This window comes from Paramormyrops kingsleyae, chromosome 10, assembly GCF_048594095.1.
Source record: "Paramormyrops kingsleyae isolate MSU_618 chromosome 10, PKINGS_0.4, whole genome shotgun sequence".
Taxonomy (NCBI): Eukaryota; Metazoa; Chordata; class Actinopteri; order Osteoglossiformes; family Mormyridae; genus Paramormyrops; species Paramormyrops kingsleyae.
In genome coordinates this window covers 28,813,309-28,832,082 of record NC_132806.1, presented here as the reverse complement: position 1 = coordinate 28,832,082, position 18,774 = coordinate 28,813,309, and the positions used below count along the sequence as shown (strand labels likewise).

Here is an 18,774-nt window from a genome sequence, read left to right as displayed (position 1 = left end):
AAAAATACCATTTCAGAGAATGGGCCATAAGTGATTACTGCAAAGTAGCAGCCACTCACGACAGAAGGTGCTATTCCTCCAGGGCCCCACATCAACTCCTCGGTCTTGGCACTCCTTGACGTAGGACTCCAGAGCCTCACACAATGATGACTGAGCTCCACCCAGAGCGCAGAGGTCATACAGACAATCTTTGAAGAATTTCTGCAGAGGGAGATCTCAATTTACCGGAATGATAAATGCTCTTCTACTTCTGATAACTCAGTGCAATCTGATGATTACTAATCACTGAAACGCTATGAGCATTTCTGACCTTGGCCTTGAATGGTATATATGTTTTGACACGGTAACTCACATTGGGGTTGACCCTTGGATGACAGACAGCGAATGGTCCCTTGTTGTCCAGCAAGATTCCACAATATGCAGGACTCTGGAACACATCCAGCTCGTCGTCTGTGCATTCAGGGATGGTCTCATTGGGTTTCTTGTTGCAGCTGCAAGCAGTCGGCAATAAAGTCATGACATTATCTGGGAGATTAAGCCCAACTCCATTTCACACTTTTAATGCAGTCAAGTTGTTCTCACTTAGGATCAGAGTTCCAGCTGTGGCCAAACTCATTGGCATTGGTGACGAGTTGACCAGTGGGAGTACGGAAGTCATCATTGGGGTTTGCATTGTAGTCACCACACAGACCACAAAGAACATTCTTGTAGCTGTACAGAGAAAGGCAAAGGGCAAGATCTTTCAGCTGAAACCATAAGTGAAATACTGCAATGGTGGAAACACTGGAAAGTGATGAATGTGTTCATGAGCAAAGTAATTAATAGCCTATGGTGAAACTCACTCGCTGGTAACTTTGATGTCCATGTAGTGGTTGCCATCATAGCGCACAGTCACCCCAAAATCTGCCACCACTGTGTAGAGTGTCCCCTGCTGGAAGACAGACAGCCCCTTTGCCGGGTTGGCAGGCAGGTTCACCGTGGTCCCATTCACCTGCGGGAGGAGATCACAGAGAGGGATGCAGAATACTCATCAGACTATTCAGGCATGGAGTTCTCTCTTTGATAGTCAAGCTCATCCTTCTCACTTATTCCTTGATCTGCAGACACATAAGTCTAATTTGATGCCCCCATTGCTTCTGCGACTCTGTGGAGCTCCCTGTCTCACCTGCACCACTCCGCCCTTCAAGATCGACACGACGACTCCCAGGGTGTGCACATGCACAGCCTTCAGGTAGCTGACGGACAGGACGTTGTAGCGGTTCTCGTTGTCGGCATACACTGCGAAAGGTGGGGCCAAGGTGGTGTTGCATGGCTTGGCCAACAGGTAGCTGCAGTTGCCCATGAAGTCGTAGTTACGTCGATCAAATGTGGTATAGTGGGGGTCACCTGACACTATGCAGGTGGATGAGTCTGGAGAAAAACATTGGAAGCAGATTAATATAGAAGGTTAAATGTAACCCCTCCTGGAGCCGACACCTTATCGTGGTGGAGGGGTTTGCGTGTTCCAGTGATCCCAGGAGCTAAGTTGCCCGGGGCTTTATGCCCCTGGTAGGGTCACCCAAGGCAAACAGGTCCGGGGTGAGGAACCAGACAAAGTTCGGCTCAAAAGACCCCATATGATGAAAATGATTTTGGAAACACGTTTTCCCTTGCCCGGACGCGGGTCACCGGGGCCCCCCCCTGGAGCCAGGCCTGGGGTTGGGGCTCGATGGCGAGCGCCTGTTGGCCAGGCCTATACCCATGGGGCCTGGTCGGGCACAGCCCGAACAAGGCACGTGGGTCCCCCTTCCAATGGGCTCACCACCCGTAGGAGGGGCCATAGGGGTCGGGTGCATTGTGAGCTGGGCAGTGGCCAAAGGCGGGGACCTTGGCGGTCCGATCCTCGGCTGCAGAAGCTAGCTCTTGGGACATGGAATGTCACCTCTCTGATGGGGAAGGAGCCTGAGCTGGTGCGCGAGGTTGTGAAATTCCGGCTAGATATAGTCGGGCTCACCTCGACGCACGGCTTGGGCTCTGGAACCAGTCTCCTTGAAGGGGGTTGGACCCTTTTCCACTCTGGAGTTGCCTGCGGGGAGAGGCGCCGAGCGGGGGTGGGCATACTTATTGCCCCCTGGCTGGGCGCCTGTACATTGGGGTTTACCGCGGTGGACAAGAGGGTAGCCTCCCTTCGCCTTCGGGTGGGGGGACGGGTTCTGACTGTTGTTTGCGCTTATGCGCCGAGCGGCAGTTCAGAGTACCCACCCTTTTTAGAGTCTCTGGAAGGGGTGTTGGAGAGCATTCCTTCTGGGGACTCTCTTGTTCTGCTAGGGGACTTCAATGCTCACGTGGGCAATGACAGTGAGACCTGGAGTGGCGTGATTGGGAGGAACGGCCCCCCCGATCTGAACCCGAGTGGTGTTCTGTTGTTGGACTTCTGTGCTCGCCACGGATTGTCCATAATGAACACCATGTTCAGGCATAAGGGTGTTCATATGTGCACTTGGCACCAGGACACCCTAGGCCGCAGTTCGATGATCGACTTTGTAGTCGTGTCGTCGGACTTGCGGCCGCATGTCTTGGACACTCGGGTGAAGAGAGGGGCGGAGCTGTCAACTGATCACTACCTGGTGGTGGGTTGGCTCCGCTGGTGGGGGAGGAAGCCGGCCAGGCCTGGCAGGCCCAAGCGTATAGTGAGGGTCTGCTGGGAACGTCTGGCTGAATCCCCTGTCAGGAGGAGTTTCAACTCCTACCTCCGGCAGAACTTTTCCCATGTCCCGGGGGAGGCGGGGGACATTGAGTCCGAATGGGCCATGTTCCGTGCCTCCATTGTGGAGGCGGCTGACCGGAGCTGTGGCCGTAAGGTAGTCGGTGCCTGTCGCGGCGGCAATCCACGAACCCGCTGGTGGACACCAGTGGTGAGGGATGCCGTCAAGCTGAAGAAGGAGTCCTATCGGGCCTATTTAGCCTGTGGGACTCCAGAGGCAGCTGACGGGTACCGGCAGGCCAAGCGGGATGCGGCTTCGGCGGTCGCTGAGGCAAAAACTCGGGTTTGGGAGGAGTTTGGTGAGGCCATGGAAAACGACTTCCGGACGGCTTCGAGGCGATTCTGGTCCACCATCCGGCGGCTCCGGGTGGGAAAGCGGTGCAACATCAACACTGTTTATGGTGGGGATGGGGTGCTGCTGACCTCAACCCGGGACGTTTTGGGTCGGTGGAAGGAATACTTCGAAGACCTACTCAATCCCACCGACACGCCTTCCGATGTGGAAGCAGAGTATGGGGACTTGGGTGTGGACTCCCCTATCTCGGGGGCGGAGGTCGCTGAGGTGGTTAAAAAGCTCCTCGGTGGCCGAGCCCCGGGGGTGGATGAGATCCGCCCAGAGTTCCTGAAGGCTCTGGATGCTGTAGGGCAGTCTTGGTTGACACGCATCTGCAGCATCGCGTGGACATCGGGGGCAGTGCCTCTGGACTGGCAGACCGGGGTGGTGGTCCCCCTCTTCAAGAAAGGGGACCAGAGGGTGTGCTCCAACTATAGGGGGATCACACTCCTCAGCCTCCCTGGTAAGGTCTATTCGGGGGTTCTGGAGAGGAGGGTCCGCCGGATTGTCGAACCTCGGATTCAGGAGGAGCAGTGTGGTTTTCGCCCCGGCCGTGGAACAGTGGACCAGCTCTATACTCTCCGCAGGGTTCTGGAGGGTTCATGGGAGTTTGCCCAACCAGTCTACATGTGTTTTGTGGACTTGGAGAAGGCATTCGACCGTGTCCCTCGGGCAGTCCTGTGGGGGGTGCTCCGGGAGTATGGGGTGCCGGGCTTCCTTTTAAGGGCTGTTCGGTCCCTGTATGACCGGTGCCAGAGTCTGGTCCGCATGAGCGGCAATAAGTCGGACTTGTTTCCGGTGAGGGTTGGACTCCGTCAGGGCTGTCCTTTGTCACCGATTCTGTTCATAACTTTTATGGACAGAATTTCTAGGCGCAGCCAGGGCGTTGAGGGTGTCCGGTTTGGTGACCTCAGGATTAGGTCTCTGCTTTTTGCAGATGATGTGGTCCTGTTGGCCTCATCAGACCGTGACCTTCGGCTCTCGCTGGGACAGTTCGCAGCCGAGTGTGAAGCGGCTGGGATGAGAATCAGCACCTCCAAATCCGAGACCATGGTCCTCAGCCGGAAAAGGGTAGAATGCTCTCTCCGGGTCGGGGATGGGATCCTTCCCCAAGTGGAGGAGTTTAAGTATCTCGGGGTCTTGTTCACGAGTGGGGGGACGATGGAGCGGGAGGTCGACAGGCGGATCGGTGCGGCGTCCGCAGTGATGCGGGCGCTGCATCGGTCTGTCATGGTGAAGAAGGAGCTGAGCCAAAAGGCGAAGCTCTCGATTTACCAGTCGATCTACGTTCCTACCCTCACCTATGGTCACGAGCTGTGGGTAGTGACCGAAAGAACGAGATCGCGAGTGCAAGCGGCCGAAATGAGTTTCCTCCGCAGGGTGGCTGGGCTCTCCCTTAGAGATAGGGTGAGGAGCTCGGTCATTCGGGAGGGACTCAGAGTAGAGCCGCTGCTCCTCCGCATTGAGAGGAGTCAGATGAGGTGGCTCGGGCATCTGATTAGGATGCCTCCTGGGCGCCTCCCTGGTGAGGTGTTCCGGGCATGTCCCACTGGGAGGAGGCCCCGGGGAAGACCCAGGACACGCTGGAGGGACTATGTCTCTCGGCTGGCCTGGGAACGCCTCGGGATTCCCCCAGAGGAGCTGGAGGAAGTGGCCGGGGAGAGGGAAGTCTGGGTTTCCCTGCTGAGACTGCTGCCCCCACGACCCGACCTCGGATAAGCGGGAGAAAATGGATGGATGGATGGATGGGTTAAATGTAATTGGTGGGAAGATGCTAAAGGATACATTGAACCTCATGCACTCCAACAGGCAAGGACAATAGGCCAGCGTTGATTTCAAGTAGCTGTACATTGCACACATCAGAATATTGCTGTTGTTTACAAATCTGCTGTGTAAAAGCAAAATCACTCAGTCATGTGTGAACATTTGGTTAAGGCTAATATTTACTGAGACTTTAGGTTCCCTACCTTTGGGGTAGCAGCTGGACACGCCATTGACTTCTCGACACTCCTCCGTGGGAATACAGGAGTTGTCCACACAGCTGAGTGTGTAGTTTCCAGCACAGCGGCATAGCTTGGAGCAGCCGTCACCAAAGACAATCTCTCCCGACTGCAGTTAGAACGTCACGAAAAAGAGACAGAAGAGACGCTGCTGTTTTCAGGGAGAGACTGATTCTAATAGATTGTCCAGTGACTTGTCTTTTAATCCCACAGTCAGATAACATTTAATAAACTGAATTAGTTGAGGTAAGACAGTACTAAGTGAAGAAGCTTTATATTTTAAATGTGCAGAGTCTCACAAAACATAATATTCACACTCTCAGTTAAATATAGTAGATATAATGAAGTCAAATTCAGGTAATTGCAGATTATTTAGCAGAAATTTGTGTCTTCACACCCTATGCTTCTACCTCGTAATAATTGTCATGCTCATCTAAACAGCCACACTCGTGAAGGGGCACGCAGCGTTTTCCGCGGTACACATAGCCTGGGTCACAGAAGCAGCCGCTGATGCAGGACCCCGTGCAGTTGCTGGACGGCTCCTGGCAGCTTGGGATGCATGCTGGTCCGCATTGAATGTACTGGGAGTTGGGAGGACACTTCACTGTAGGGTGGGTAGCAGAAGAGGAGAAGAAAATAGTCTGAGGTTACACAGAAATTTCTGCTGTTTAAACTTGCAATAGCAGGGCTTTTGTGTAACTGACATAAATTGCTTACCTGGGGGAGTAGTTGCTGGTGGTTTAGTGGTGGTGGTAGTTGGTGGTTTAGTGGTAGTTACTGTTGATGTTGTTGGTTTAGTGTTGATGGAAAGAAATGAATAGTTAAATTCTGACATTCTATTGTTTTTCTTTCAATACAAAATAATATAGATTTTGTACTCATTCCCATTACAGATGTGCTTTATCTCTTTTCTGTATTTTAAGCAACAATGAGACATTTGGAACTGATTTGATGATGACTCCTTTTTGAAATCTTCCCACTACCATTTGCCGGAATTTCTAAATTTTGTGACACCCAACCTTATATTTAACTAAGGCAAATATCTTATACAATTGAACACATTTCCTCTCCCTTTTACATTGGAAACTTAGGACCATTCAGTTACTGTTCAGGAGACCCATGTTCAGAAGCCTTACATCAATACAATCACGAACAGCTCTTCAATATGCTGGAAAAATATGAAATTTCTGTTGAACCATAGGCGATTGTCCTTCAGAGGCAGCACTCGGCCCTCATAAATACACCGTGTGGTTAAAAGCTCAAAGCCGAGATACTGTGTTTCATACCTAGAGGATGACAACCATATTCTCCGTCTTGCAGCTGACAGGACTCTGAAGGGCCACAGCTAGTTTCGTGGCACTCAATCACTCCTTCTCCTCGACACAGACATCTCTGGGTACAACTCTCCACGTACCAGCTCTCGTTAGCCTAAAGGACAAACACACAGCTTTTATCCTGCCATTTCATATGGTACAGAGATGGGACTTTGATAATTTGCTTTAGGAAGGAGGCTCACTGGGTGGTAAGCGCCCTGAGGGTCCACACAGCCGCAGTCTTTCAGAGGAACACAGCGATCGTTGCTGAGAACAAATCCGGGATTACACTGGCATCCCTCCACACAGCGTTCTACACAGCCCGGCCCTCCTATATTCGGCCCCACGCAGGTCTCCGGACAGGAGCTCACACACAGGGAGTAGTGGCTGTTGGGTGGGCATGGCAGAGCTGCAGCACAAGGAGATGTTTCAGTCAGCACATACTTTCATATTGTGCAGCCTAGTGTTTCAGTTCAGTCGTCATTATATTTGATCTGATAGTATATATTTAATTCTCAGACTTACGACAGAAGTCCGGGTCCCTCCACTGGTGGACAGGCGCTCCAGCACTCAAACAGGCATCTGTGTATGCCTGCATCTGGTCACACAAGGTCTGCAGAAGTCCTTCGTAACGACACATGTCATATACACAGCTGAGGAAGTATGGTCGGGGGTCCACCACCTTTATGCAGTCCCTAATGAGGGATAGAGCCAATGCAGGGCACACAGGCATGAGACTAGAGCTGAAGCAACAAATATCTTAGATTCTATTGTACAACAGTTAAGTTGCAGATGCATGGGTACTTGAAACCTGTCATCACTCAATTCAGCTGATTCGGTGATTGTAAGAGTTTGTCAGTATCACTCGAAAGGCAGGAGCTGCAACCTATGACGTGTGTGCTCACCTAAATGGTCCCTGAGTGTCATTCAGCTTCCCACATTTCTCGGGTTTGGAAACCTCTGCTTCCAGACTGGGGTCACAAGGTGGGTCAGGTTTGTTGTCAGACTCACACCTGTGAAACAAAAAACACAATTATGGTGTGATGTGGAACACAAATGTTCCATATCAAAGCCAAAGGAGCACAGGTATGGGAACTGACCTGTCATCTTCATCCTCTTCTGTCTGCCAACTGTTGCCAAACTCATCCGAGTTACCAGCTAATGCACCACCTGGCTTTTTGAAGTCATTGTTGGAGTTTCCATCGTAGTCTCCACAGAGACCACACATTTGTTCAGAGTAGGAGCTGAAGGGTCAAGACCAAAAGAGTGGAATTACTGACTTGAGATAAAACTGAGCCACCAATTGTACAATACTGAGGCTACTTCAAGGTCATGCCCTTAATTCCTCCCCTCACATGATTTGTTGACCTTCTGTTCCAAGACTCACCTGGGGACAGAGATTTGAGCATAGTGGTTGCCATCCCAGCGCACAGTTAGACCAAAGGTGGTCTGCAGGGTGACATATTGACCAGCCAGGGAGAGAGAGATGAATGGAGAGGGCGAGTGAGGGAGGGAGACCTGCAGTCCGTTTACCTGAGAGGGAGGGAAGGAGCAGAGTGTCAGTCGGCAACCGACGCTGGACTGAGAGACTCAGCATTCACAGTGGAGATGCTGGGCGTTTATTTTGAAATAAACTAATTTGTATTTGAGTCAAGGGGTTAGTGGCAAAGAACAATAGAAGGAATAAGCAAGGCCACATTCTGCATCACGAGGGATCTGGAGTTGGAGAATGATGACAATCTCTGCAGGATATCAGACTGCCCTGAACAAATGATCAGATGATGAAGGCATGAAGAATAAGTCAAAGTCCCTTATTCCATTACCACAGCACAATTCCTTGTGGCTAGGAGCACACCAGTTTCCACCTACCAATGTCCTCCTGCTCTTCATCAGCGTGACCGTGACTCCATTGACAGTCACGTACAATTTGCGCAGGTATGAGACGCCTGCTACTCCCCTTTCTTCATTCTTGGCCTCCACTGAGAACCAGGGCCCTAGAAATGTAGCGAAGGCCACATGAGTCCCACAGAGAGTGAAGCACAGATGCTCCAAAACGTTTTTTGACAGAGACTCATCAGTAGTGTGGATCTCTTTAGCTCAGCTATATATACGGTAGTATAGAGTGGATTGTACCAGTCAGTGTACTTTTAGCTTAGAAACACAGAAATAATGTGGTAGCGTTGAAGCTTTAGAATGGAAGCTGATGAAATATGGTGCCGCTGTACCTGTCTTATTCTGGCAACTCCTGGCCAAGGTGTAGGTGCAGGTTCCCATGAAAGTGTAGTATTTTCCATCAAAGGTGGTATAGTGTGGGTCTCCGGATATGTAGCAGTCCTCGGTACCTTCAGAAGGAGTCAGTGAGGTTAATGTAAGTGCCTCTATTCATATTTATTGGCAGTAGATCGACAATAAATGAGAGATCTTACTTATAGGGTAGCAGCCAAGCTGTCCGTTCTGAAGCTCACAGATGTGTTGTGGAGGACATGAACCTTCTATACAAGTCACAACACCACCCTCACACTTGCATTTTGACTGACAACCCTCGGTGTAGAATTCTTCTCCGGGCTGTGAGAAAGACCAGAGCTATCAGTTTCTGTCAGATGAATGAAATGGACGTACATACACCACATAACAATGTAGCCACCTCACCTGGTAGTACTGCCCATTGTACTGACAGCCACAGGTCTCTCGTTTGACACACTGCCCTGAGCTGTAGACATATCCTGGGTCGCAAACACATCCCTCTGCACATGGGCTGTTGCACTGCTCTGGACTGGGAGGGGTGCAGGATGGAGGGCAGACGGGGGCACACACCTCATAGTGGCTGTTAGGGGGGCAGCGTAGAGCTGTGGGGGAGCAGTTATATTGTACAGTTGTGTCATATGAAATGGTTGCAGTTTTGGGGTCTTCAAAAAATACCATTTCAGAGAATGGGCCATAAGTGATTACTGCAAAGTAGCAGCCACTCACGACAGAAGGTGCTATTCCTCCAGGGCCCCACATCAACTCCTCGGTCCTGGCACTCCTTGACGTAGGACTCCAGAGCCTCACACAATGATGACTGAGCTCCACCCAGAGCGCAGAGGTCAAACAGACAATCTTTGAAGAATTTCTGCAGAGGGAGATCTCAATTTACCGGAATGATAAATGCTCTTCTACTTCAGATAACTCGGTGCAATCTGATGATTACTAATCACTGAAACGCTATGAGCATTTCTGACCTTGGCTTTGAATGGTATATATGTTTTGACACGGTAACTCACATTGGGGTTGACCCTTGGATGACAGACAGCGAATGGTCCCTTGTTGTCCAGCAAGATTCCACAATATGCAGGACTCTGGAACACATCCAGCTCGTCGTCTGTGCATTCAGGGATGGTCTCATTGGGTTTCTTGTTGCAGCTGCAAGCAGTCGGCAATAAAGTCATGACATTATCTGGGAGATTAAGCCCAACTCCATTTCACACTTTTAATGCAGTCAAGTTGTTCTCACTTAGGATCAGAGTTCCAGCTGTGGCCAAACTCATTGGCATTGGTGACGAGTTGACCAGTGGGAGTACGGAAGTCATCATTGGGGTTTGCATTGTAGTCACCACACAGACCACAAAGAACATTTTTGTAGCTGTACAGAGAAAGGCAAAGGGCAAGATCTTTCAGCTGAAACCATAAGTGAAATACTGCAATGGTGGAAACACTGGAAAGTGATGAATGTGTTCATGAGCAAAGTAATTAATAGCCTATGGTGAAACTCACTCGCTGGTAACTTTGATGTCCATGTAGTGGTTGCCATCATAGCGCACAGTCACCCCAAAATCTGCCACCACTGTGTAGAGTGTCCCCTGCTGGAAGACAGACAGCCCCTTTGCCGGGTTGGCAGGCAGGTTCACCGTGGTCCCATTCACCTGCGGGAGGAGATCACAGAGAGGGATGCAGAATACTCATCAGACTATTCAGGCATGGAGTTCTCTCTTTGATAGTCAAGCTCATCCTTCTCACTTATTCCTTGATCTGCAGACACATAAGTCTAATTTGATGCCCCCATTGCTTCTGCGACTCTGTGGAGCTCCTTGTCTCACCTGCACCACTCCGCCCTTCAAGATCGACACGACGACTCCCAGGGTGTGCACATGCACAGCCTTCAGGTAGCTGACGGACAGGACGTTGTAGCGGTTCTCGTTGTCGGCATACACTGCGAAAGGTGGGGCCAAGGTGGTGTTGCATGGCTTGGCCAACAGGTAGCTGCAGTTGCCCATGAAGTCGTAGTTACGTCGATCAAATGTGGTATAGTGGGGGTCTCCTGACACTATGCAGGTGGATGAGTCTGGAGAAAAACATTGGAAGCAGATTAATATAGAAGGTTAAACGTAATTGGTGGGAAGATGCTAAAGGATACATTGAACCTCATGCACTCCAACAGGCAAGGACAATAGGCCAGCGTTGATTTCAAGTAGCTGTACATTGCACACATCAGAATATTGCTGTTGTTTACAAATCTGCTGTGTAAAAGCAAAATCACTCAGTCATGTGTGAACATTTGGTTAAGGCTAATATTTACTGAGACTTTAGGTTCCCTACCTTTGGGGTAGCAGCTGGACACGCCATTGACTTCTCGACACTCCTCCGTGGGAATACAGGAGTTGTCCACACAGCTGAGTGTATAGTTTCCAGCACAGCGGCATAGCTTGGAGCAGCCGTCACCAAAGACAATCTCTCCCGACTGCAGTTAGAACGTCACGAAAAAGAGACAGAAGAGACGCTGCTGTTTTCAGGGAGAGACTGATTCTAATAGATTGTCCAGTGACTTGTCTTTTAATCCCACAGTCAGATAACATTTAATAAACTGAATTAGCAGAAATTTGTGTCTTCACACCCTATGCTTCTACCTCGTAATAATTGTCATGCTCATCTAAACAGCCACACTCGTGAAGGGGCACGCAGCGTTTTCCGCGGTACACATAGCCTGGGTCACAGAAGCAGCCGCTGATGCAGGACCCCGTGCAGTTGCTGGACGGCTCCTGGCAGCTTGGGATACATGCTGGTCCGCATTGAATGTACTGGGAGTTGGGAGGACACTTCACTGTAGGGTGGGTAGCAGAAGAGGAGAAGAAATTAGTCTGAGGTTACACAGAAATTTCTGCTGTTTAAACTTGCAATAGCAGGGCTTTTGTGTAACTGACATAAATTGCTTACCTGGGGGAGTAGTTGCTGGTGGTTTAGTGGTGGTGGTAGTTGGTGGTTTAGTGGTAGTTACTGTTGATGTTGTTGGTTTAGTGTTGATGGAAAGAAATTAATAGTTAAATTCTGACATTCTTTTGTTTTTCTTTCGATACAAAATAATAAAGATTTTATACTCATTCCCATTACAGATGTGCTTTATCTCTTTTCTGTATTTTAAGCAATAATGAGACATTTGGAACTGATTTGATGATGACTCCTTTTTGAAATCTTCCCACTACCATTTGCCGGAATTTCTAAATTTTGTGACACCCAACCTTATATTTAACTAAGGCAAATATTTTATACAATTGAACACATTTCCTCTCCCTTTTACATTGGAAACTTAGGACCATTCAGTTACTGTTCAGGAGACCCAAGTTCAGAAGCTTTACATTAATACAATCACGACAGCTTTTCTATATGCTGGAAAAATATGAAATTTCTGTTGAACCTGAGGCGATTGTCCTTCAGAGGCAGCACTCGGCCCTCATAAATGCACCGTGTGGTTAAAAGCTCAAAGCCGAGATACTGTGTTTCATACCTAGAGGATGACAACCATATTCTCCGTCTTGCAGCTGACAGGACTCTGAAGGGCCACAGCTAGTTTCGTGGCACTCAATCACTCCTTCTCCTCGACACAGACATCTCTGGGTACAACTCTCCACGTACCAGCTCTCGTTAGCCTAAAGGACAAACACATACAGCTTTTATCCTGCCATTTCATATGGTACAGAGATGGGACTTTGATCATTTGCTTTAGGAAGGAGGCTCACTGGGTGGTAAGCGCCCTGAGGGTCCACACAGCCGCAGTCTTTCAGAGGAACACAGCGATCGTTGCTGAGAACAAATCCGGGATTACACTGGCATCCCTCCACACAGCGTTCTACACAGCCCGGCCCTCCTACATTCGGCCCCACGCAGGTCTCCGGACAGGAGCTCACACACAGGGAGTAGTGGCTGTTGGGTGGGCATGGCAGAGCTGCAGCACAAGGAGATGTTTCGGTCAGCACATACTTTCATATTGTGCAGCCTAGTGTTTCAGTTCAGTCGTCATTATATTTGATCTGATAGTATATATTTAATCCTCAGACTTACGACAGAAGTCCGGGTCCCTCCACTGGTGGACAGGCGCTCCAGCACTCAAACAGGCATCTGTGTATGCCTGCAACTGGTCACACAAGGTCTGCAGAAGTCCTTCGTAACGACACATGTCATATACACAGCTGAGGAAGTATGGTCGGGGGTCCACCACCTTTATGCAGTCCCTAATGAGGGATAGAGCCAATGCAGGGCACACAGGCATGAGACTAGAGCTGAAGCCACAAATATCTTAGATTCTATTGTACATCAGTAAAGTTGCAGATGCATGGGTACTTGAAACCTGTCATCACTCAATTCAGCTGATTCGGTGATTGTAAGAGTTTGTCAGTATCACTCGAAAGGCAGGAGCTGCAACCTATGACGTGTGTGCTCACCTGAATGGTCCCTGAGTGTCATTCAGCTTCCCACATTTCTCGGGTTTGGAAACCTCTGCTTCCAGACTGGGGTCACAAGGTGGGTCAGGTTTGTTGTCAGACTCACACCTGTGAAACAAAAAACACAATTATGGTGTGATGTGGAACACAAATGTTCCATATCAAAGCCAAAGGAGCACAGGTATGGGAACTGACCTGTCATCTTCATCCTCTTCTGTCTGCCAACTGTTGCCAAACTCATCCGAGTTACCAGCTAATGCACCACCAGGCTTTTTGAAGTCATTGTTGGAGTTTCCATCGTAGTCTCCACAGAGACCACACATTTGTTCAGAGTAGGAGCTGAAGGGTCAAGACCAAAAGAGTGGAATTACTGACTTGAGATAAAACTGAGCCACCAATCGTACAATATTGAGGCTACTTCAAGGTCATGCCCTTAATTCCTCCCCTCACATTATTTGTTGACCTTCTGTTCCGAGACTCACCTGGGGACAGAGATTTGAGCATAGTGGTTACCATCCCAGCGCACAGTCAGACCAAAGGTGGTCTGCAGGGTGACATATTGACCAGCCAGGGAGAGAGAGATGAATGGAGAGGGCGAGTGAGGGAGGGAGACCTGCAGTCCGTTCACCTGAGAGGGAGGGAAGGAGCAGAGTGTCAGTCGGCAACCGACGCTGGACTGAGAGACTCAGCATTCACAGTGGAGATGCTGGGCGTTTATTTTGAAATAAACTAATTTGTATTTGAGTCAAGGGGTTAGTGGCAAAGAACAATTGAAGGAATAAGCAAGGCCACATTCTGCATCACGAGGGATCTGGAGTTGGAGAATGATGACAATCTCTGCAGGATATTAGACTGCCCTGAACAAATGATCAGATGATGAAGGCATGAAGAATAAGTCAAAGTCCCTTATTCCATTACCACAGCACAATTGCCTGTGGCTAGGAGCACACCAGTTTCCACCTACCAATGTCCTCCTGCTCTTCATCAGCGTGACCGTGACTCCATTGACAGTCACGTACAGTTTGCGCAGGTATGAGACGCCTGCTACTCCCCTTTCTTCATTCTTGGCCTCCACTGAGAACCAGGGCCCTAGAAATGTAGCGAAGGCCACATGAGTCCCACAGAGAGTGAAGCACAGATGCTCCAAAACGTTTTTTGACAGAGACTCACCAGTAGTGTGGATCTCTTTAGCTCAGCTATATATACGGTAGTATAGAGTTGATTGTACCAGTCGGTGTACTTTTAGCTTAGAAACACAGAAATAATGTGGTAGCGTTGAAGCTGATGAAATATGGTGCCGCTGTACCTGTCTTATTCTGGCAACTCCTGGCCAAGGTGTAGGTGCAGGTTCCCATGAAAGTGTAGTATTTTCCATCAAAGGTGGTATAGTGTGGGTCTCCGGATATGTAGCAGTCCTCGGTACCTTCAGAAGGAGCCAGTGAGGTTAACGTAAGTGCCTCTATTCATATTTATTGGCAGTAGATCGACAATAAATGAGAGATCTTACTTATAGGGTAGCAGCCAAGCTGTCCGTTCTGAAGCTCACAGATGTGTTGTGGAGGACATGAACCTTCTATGCAAGTCACAACACCACCCTCACACTTGCATTTTGACTGACAGCCCTCGGTGTAGAATTCTTCTCCTGGCTGTGAGAAAGACCAGAGCTATCAGTTTCTGTCAGATGAATGAAATGGACGTACATACACCACATAACAATGTAGCCACCTCACCTGGTAGTACTGCCCATTGTACTGACAGCCACAGGTCTCTCGTTTGACACACTGCCCTGAGCTGTAGACGTATCCTGGGTCGCAAACACATCCCTCTGCGCATGGGCTGTTGCACTGCTCTGGACTGGGAGGGGTGCAGGATGGAGGGCAGACGGGGGCACACACCTCATAGTGGCTGTTAGGGGGGCAGCGTAGAGCTGTGGGGGAGCAGTTATATTGTACAGTTGTGTCATATGAAATGGTTGCAGTTTTGGGGTCTTCAAAAAATACCATTTCAGAGAATGGGCCATAAGTGATTACTGCAAAGTAGCAGCCACTCACGACAGAAGTTGCTATTCCTCCAGGGCCCCACATCAACTCCTCGGTCCTGGCACTCCTTGACGTAGGACTCCAGAGCCTCACACAATGATGACTGAGCTCCACCCAGAGCGCAGAGGTCAAACAGACAATCTTTGAAGAATTTCTGCAGAGGGAGATCTCAATTTACCGGAATGATAAATGCTCTTCTACTTCAGATAACTCGGTGCAATCTGATGATTACTAATCACTGAAACGCTATGAGCATTTCTGACCTTGGCTTTGAATGGTATATATGTTTTGACACGGTAACTCACATTGGGGTTGACCCTTGGATGACAGACAGCGAATGGTCCCTTGTTGTCCAGCAAGATTCCACAATATGCAGGACTCTGGAACACATCCAGCTCGTCGTCTGTGCATTCAGGGATGGTCTCATTGGGTTTCTTGTTGCAGCTGCAAGCAGTCGGCAATAAAGTCATGACATTATCTGGGAGATTAAGCCCAACTCCATTTCACACTTTTAATGCAGTCAAGTTGTTCTCACTTAGGATCAGAGTTCCAGCTGTGGCCAAACTCATTGGCATTGGTGACGAGTTGACCAGTGGGAGTACGGAAGTCATCATTGGGGTTTGCATTGTAGTCACCACACAGACCACAAAGAACATTTTTGTAGCTGTACAGAGAAAGGCAAAGGGCAAGATCTTTCAGCTGAAACCATAAGTGAAATACTGCAATGGTGGAAACACTGGAAAGTGATGAATGTGTTCAGGAGCAAAGTAATTAATAGCCTATGGTGTAACTCACTCGCTGGTAACTTTGATGTCCATGTAGTGGTTGCCATCATAGCGCACAGTCACCCCAAAATCTGCCACCACTGTGTAGAGTGTCCCCTGCTGGAAGACAGACAGCCCCTTTGCCGGGTTGGCAGGCAGGTTCACCGTGGTCCCATTCACCTGCGGGAGGAGATCACAGAGAGGGATGCAGAATACTCATCAGACTATTCAGGCATGGAGTTCTCTCTTTGATAGTCAAGCTCATCCTTCTCACTTATTCCTTGATCTGCAGACACATAAGTCTAATTTGATGCCCCCATTGCTTCTGCGACTCTGTGGAGCTCCTTGTCTCACCTGCACCACTCCGCCCTTCAAGATCGACACGACGACTCCCAGGGTGTGCACATGCACAGCCTTCAGGTAGCTGACGGACAGGACGTTGTAGCGGTTCTCGTTGTCGGCATACACTGCGAAAGGTGGGGCCAAGGTGGTGTTGCATGGCTTGGCCAACAGGTAGCTGCAGTTGCCCATGAAGTCGTAGTTACGTCGATCAAATGTGGTATAGTGGGGGTCTCCTGACACTATGCAGGTGGATGAGTCTGGAGAAAAACATTGGAAGCAGATTAATATAGAAGGTTAAACGTAATTGGTGGGAAGATGCTAAAGGATACATTGAACCTCATGCACTCCAACAGGCAAGGACAATAGGCCAGCGTTGATTTCAAGTAGCTGTACATTGCACACATCAGAATATTGCTGTTGTTTACAAATCTGCTGTGTAAAAGCAAAATCACTCAGTCATGTGTGAACATTTGGTTAAGGCTAATATTTACTGAGACTTTAGGTTCCCTACCTTTGGGGTAGCAGCTGGACACGCCATTGACTTCTCGACACTCCTCCGTGGGAATACAGGAGTTGTCCACACAGCTGAGTGTATAGTTTCCAGCACAGCGGCATAGCTTGGAGCAGCCGTCACCAAAGACAATCTCTCCCGACTGCAGTTAGAACGTCATGAAAAAGAGACAGAAGAGACGCTGCTGTTTTCAGGGAGAGACTGATTCTAATAGATTGTCCAGTGACTTGTCTTTTAATCCCACAGTCAGATAACATTTAATAAACTGAATTAGCAGAAATTTGTGTCTTCACACCCTATGCTTCTACCTCGTAATAATTGTCATGCTCATCTAAACAGCCACACTGGTGAAGGGGCACGCAGCGTTTTCCGCGGTACACATAGCCTGGGTCACAGAAGCAGCCGCTGATGCAGGACCCCGTGCAGTTGCTGGACGGCTCCTGGCAGCTTGGGATACATGCTGGTCCGCATTGAATGTACTGGGAGTTGGGAGGACACTTCACTGTAGGGTGGGTAGCAGAAGAGGAGAAGAAATTAGTCTGAGGTTACACAGAAATTTCTGCTGTTTAAACTTGCAATAGCAGGGCTTTTGTGTAACTGACATAAATTGCTTACCTGGGGGAGTAGTTGCTGGTGGTTTAGTGGTGGTGGTAGTTGGTGGTTTAGTGGTAGTTACTGTTGATGTTGTTGGTTTAGTGTTGATGGAAAGAAATTAATAGTTAAATTCTGACATTCTTTTGTTTTTCTTTCGATACAAAATAATAAAGATTTTGTACTCATTCCCATTACAGATGTGCTTTATCTCTTTTCTGTATTTTAAGCAATAATGAGACATTTGGAACTGATTTGATGATGACTCCTTTTTGAAATCTTCCCACTACCATTTGCCGGAATTTCTAAATTTTGTGACACCCAACCTTATATTTAACTAAGGCAAATATTTTATACAATTGAACACATTTCCTCTCCCTTTTACATTGGAAACTTAGGACCATTCAGTTACTGTTCAGGAGACCCAAGTTCAGAAGCTTTACATTAATACAATCACGACAGCTTTTCTATATGCTGGAAAAATATGAAATTTCTGTTGAACCTGAGGCGATTGTCCTTCAGAGGCAGCACTCGGCCCTCATAAATGCACCGTGTGGTTAAAAGCTCAAAGCCGAGATACTGTGTTTCATACCTAGAGGATGACAACCATATTCTCCGTCTTGCAGCTGACAGGACTCTGAAGGGCCACAGCTAGTTTCGTGGCACTCAATCACTCCTTCTCCTCGACACAGACATCTCTGGGTACAACTCTCCACGTACCAGCTCTCGTTAGCCTAAAGGACAAACACATACAGCTTTTATCCTGCCATTTCATATGGTACAGAGATGGGACTTTGATCATTTGCTTTAGGAAGGAGGCTCACTGGGTGGTAAGCGCCCTGAGGGTCCACACAGCCGCAGTCTTTCAGAGGAACACAGCGATCGTTGCTGAGAACAAATCCGGGATTACACTGGCATCCCTCCACACAGCGTTCTACACAGCCCGGCCCTCCTACATTCGGCCCCACGCAGGTCTCCGGACAGGAGCTCACACACAGGGAGTAGTGGCTGTTGGGTGGGCATGGCAGAGCTGCAGCACAAGGAGATGTTTCGGTCAGCACATACTTTCATATTGTGCAGCCTAGTGTTTCAGTTCAGTCGTCATTATATTTGATCTGATAGTATATATTTAATCCTCAGACTTACGACAGAAGTCCGGGTCCCTCCACTGGTGGACAGGCGCTCCAGCACTCAAACAGGCATCTGTGTATGCCTGCAACTGGTCACACAAGGTCTGCAGAAGTCCTTCGTAACGACACATGTCATATACACAGCTGAGGAAGTATGGTCGGGGGTCCACCACCTTTATGCAGTCCCTAATGAGGGATAGAGCCAATGCATGGCACACAGGCATGAGACTAGAGCTGAAGCCACAAATATCTTAGATTCTATTGTACATCAGTAAAGTTGCAGATGCATGGGTACTTGAAACCTGTCTTCACTCA

General features: G+C 48.9%; 1 protein-coding gene across 1 annotated transcript in view; it reads right to left on the bottom strand.

The window, feature by feature from the left end:
* The window catches only part of LOC111836336 (IgGFc-binding protein-like), a 63,081-nt gene that overhangs the window by 31,176 nt on the left and 13,131 nt on the right, over positions 1–18,774 (bottom strand). The window contains exons 37-83 of the mRNA XM_072717048.1: positions 18,476–18,645; positions 18,154–18,359; positions 17,922–18,063; positions 17,354–17,413; positions 17,047–17,240; positions 16,739–16,880; positions 16,240–16,484; positions 15,917–16,065; positions 15,657–15,785; positions 15,427–15,565; positions 15,134–15,275; positions 14,813–15,009; positions 14,590–14,728; positions 14,389–14,505; positions 14,047–14,171; positions 13,565–13,710; positions 13,278–13,421; positions 13,083–13,190; positions 12,703–12,872; positions 12,381–12,586; positions 12,149–12,290; positions 11,581–11,640; positions 11,274–11,467; positions 10,966–11,107; positions 10,467–10,711; positions 10,144–10,292; positions 9,884–10,012; positions 9,654–9,792; positions 9,361–9,502; positions 9,040–9,236; positions 8,817–8,955; positions 8,616–8,732; positions 8,260–8,384; positions 7,778–7,923; positions 7,491–7,634; positions 7,296–7,403; positions 6,916–7,085; positions 6,594–6,799; positions 6,364–6,505; positions 5,795–5,854; positions 5,488–5,681; positions 5,045–5,186; positions 1,166–1,410; positions 843–991; positions 583–711; positions 353–491; positions 60–201 (exon numbers count right to left, since the gene is read on the bottom strand). Coding sequence (XP_072573149.1) covers positions 60–201; positions 353–491; positions 583–711; positions 843–991; positions 1,166–1,410; positions 5,045–5,186; positions 5,488–5,681; positions 5,795–5,854; positions 6,364–6,505; positions 6,594–6,799; positions 6,916–7,085; positions 7,296–7,403; positions 7,491–7,634; positions 7,778–7,923; positions 8,260–8,384; positions 8,616–8,732; positions 8,817–8,955; positions 9,040–9,236; positions 9,361–9,502; positions 9,654–9,792; positions 9,884–10,012; positions 10,144–10,292; positions 10,467–10,711; positions 10,966–11,107; positions 11,274–11,467; positions 11,581–11,640; positions 12,149–12,290; positions 12,381–12,586; positions 12,703–12,872; positions 13,083–13,190; positions 13,278–13,421; positions 13,565–13,710; positions 14,047–14,171; positions 14,389–14,505; positions 14,590–14,728; positions 14,813–15,009; positions 15,134–15,275; positions 15,427–15,565; positions 15,657–15,785; positions 15,917–16,065; positions 16,240–16,484; positions 16,739–16,880; positions 17,047–17,240; positions 17,354–17,413; positions 17,922–18,063; positions 18,154–18,359; positions 18,476–18,645 — 7,106 coding nt within the window. The remainder of the gene's footprint in view (positions 1–59; positions 202–352; positions 492–582; positions 712–842; positions 992–1,165; positions 1,411–5,044; positions 5,187–5,487; positions 5,682–5,794; positions 5,855–6,363; positions 6,506–6,593; positions 6,800–6,915; positions 7,086–7,295; positions 7,404–7,490; positions 7,635–7,777; positions 7,924–8,259; positions 8,385–8,615; positions 8,733–8,816; positions 8,956–9,039; positions 9,237–9,360; positions 9,503–9,653; positions 9,793–9,883; positions 10,013–10,143; positions 10,293–10,466; positions 10,712–10,965; positions 11,108–11,273; positions 11,468–11,580; positions 11,641–12,148; positions 12,291–12,380; positions 12,587–12,702; positions 12,873–13,082; positions 13,191–13,277; positions 13,422–13,564; positions 13,711–14,046; positions 14,172–14,388; positions 14,506–14,589; positions 14,729–14,812; positions 15,010–15,133; positions 15,276–15,426; positions 15,566–15,656; positions 15,786–15,916; positions 16,066–16,239; positions 16,485–16,738; positions 16,881–17,046; positions 17,241–17,353; positions 17,414–17,921; positions 18,064–18,153; positions 18,360–18,475; positions 18,646–18,774) is intronic.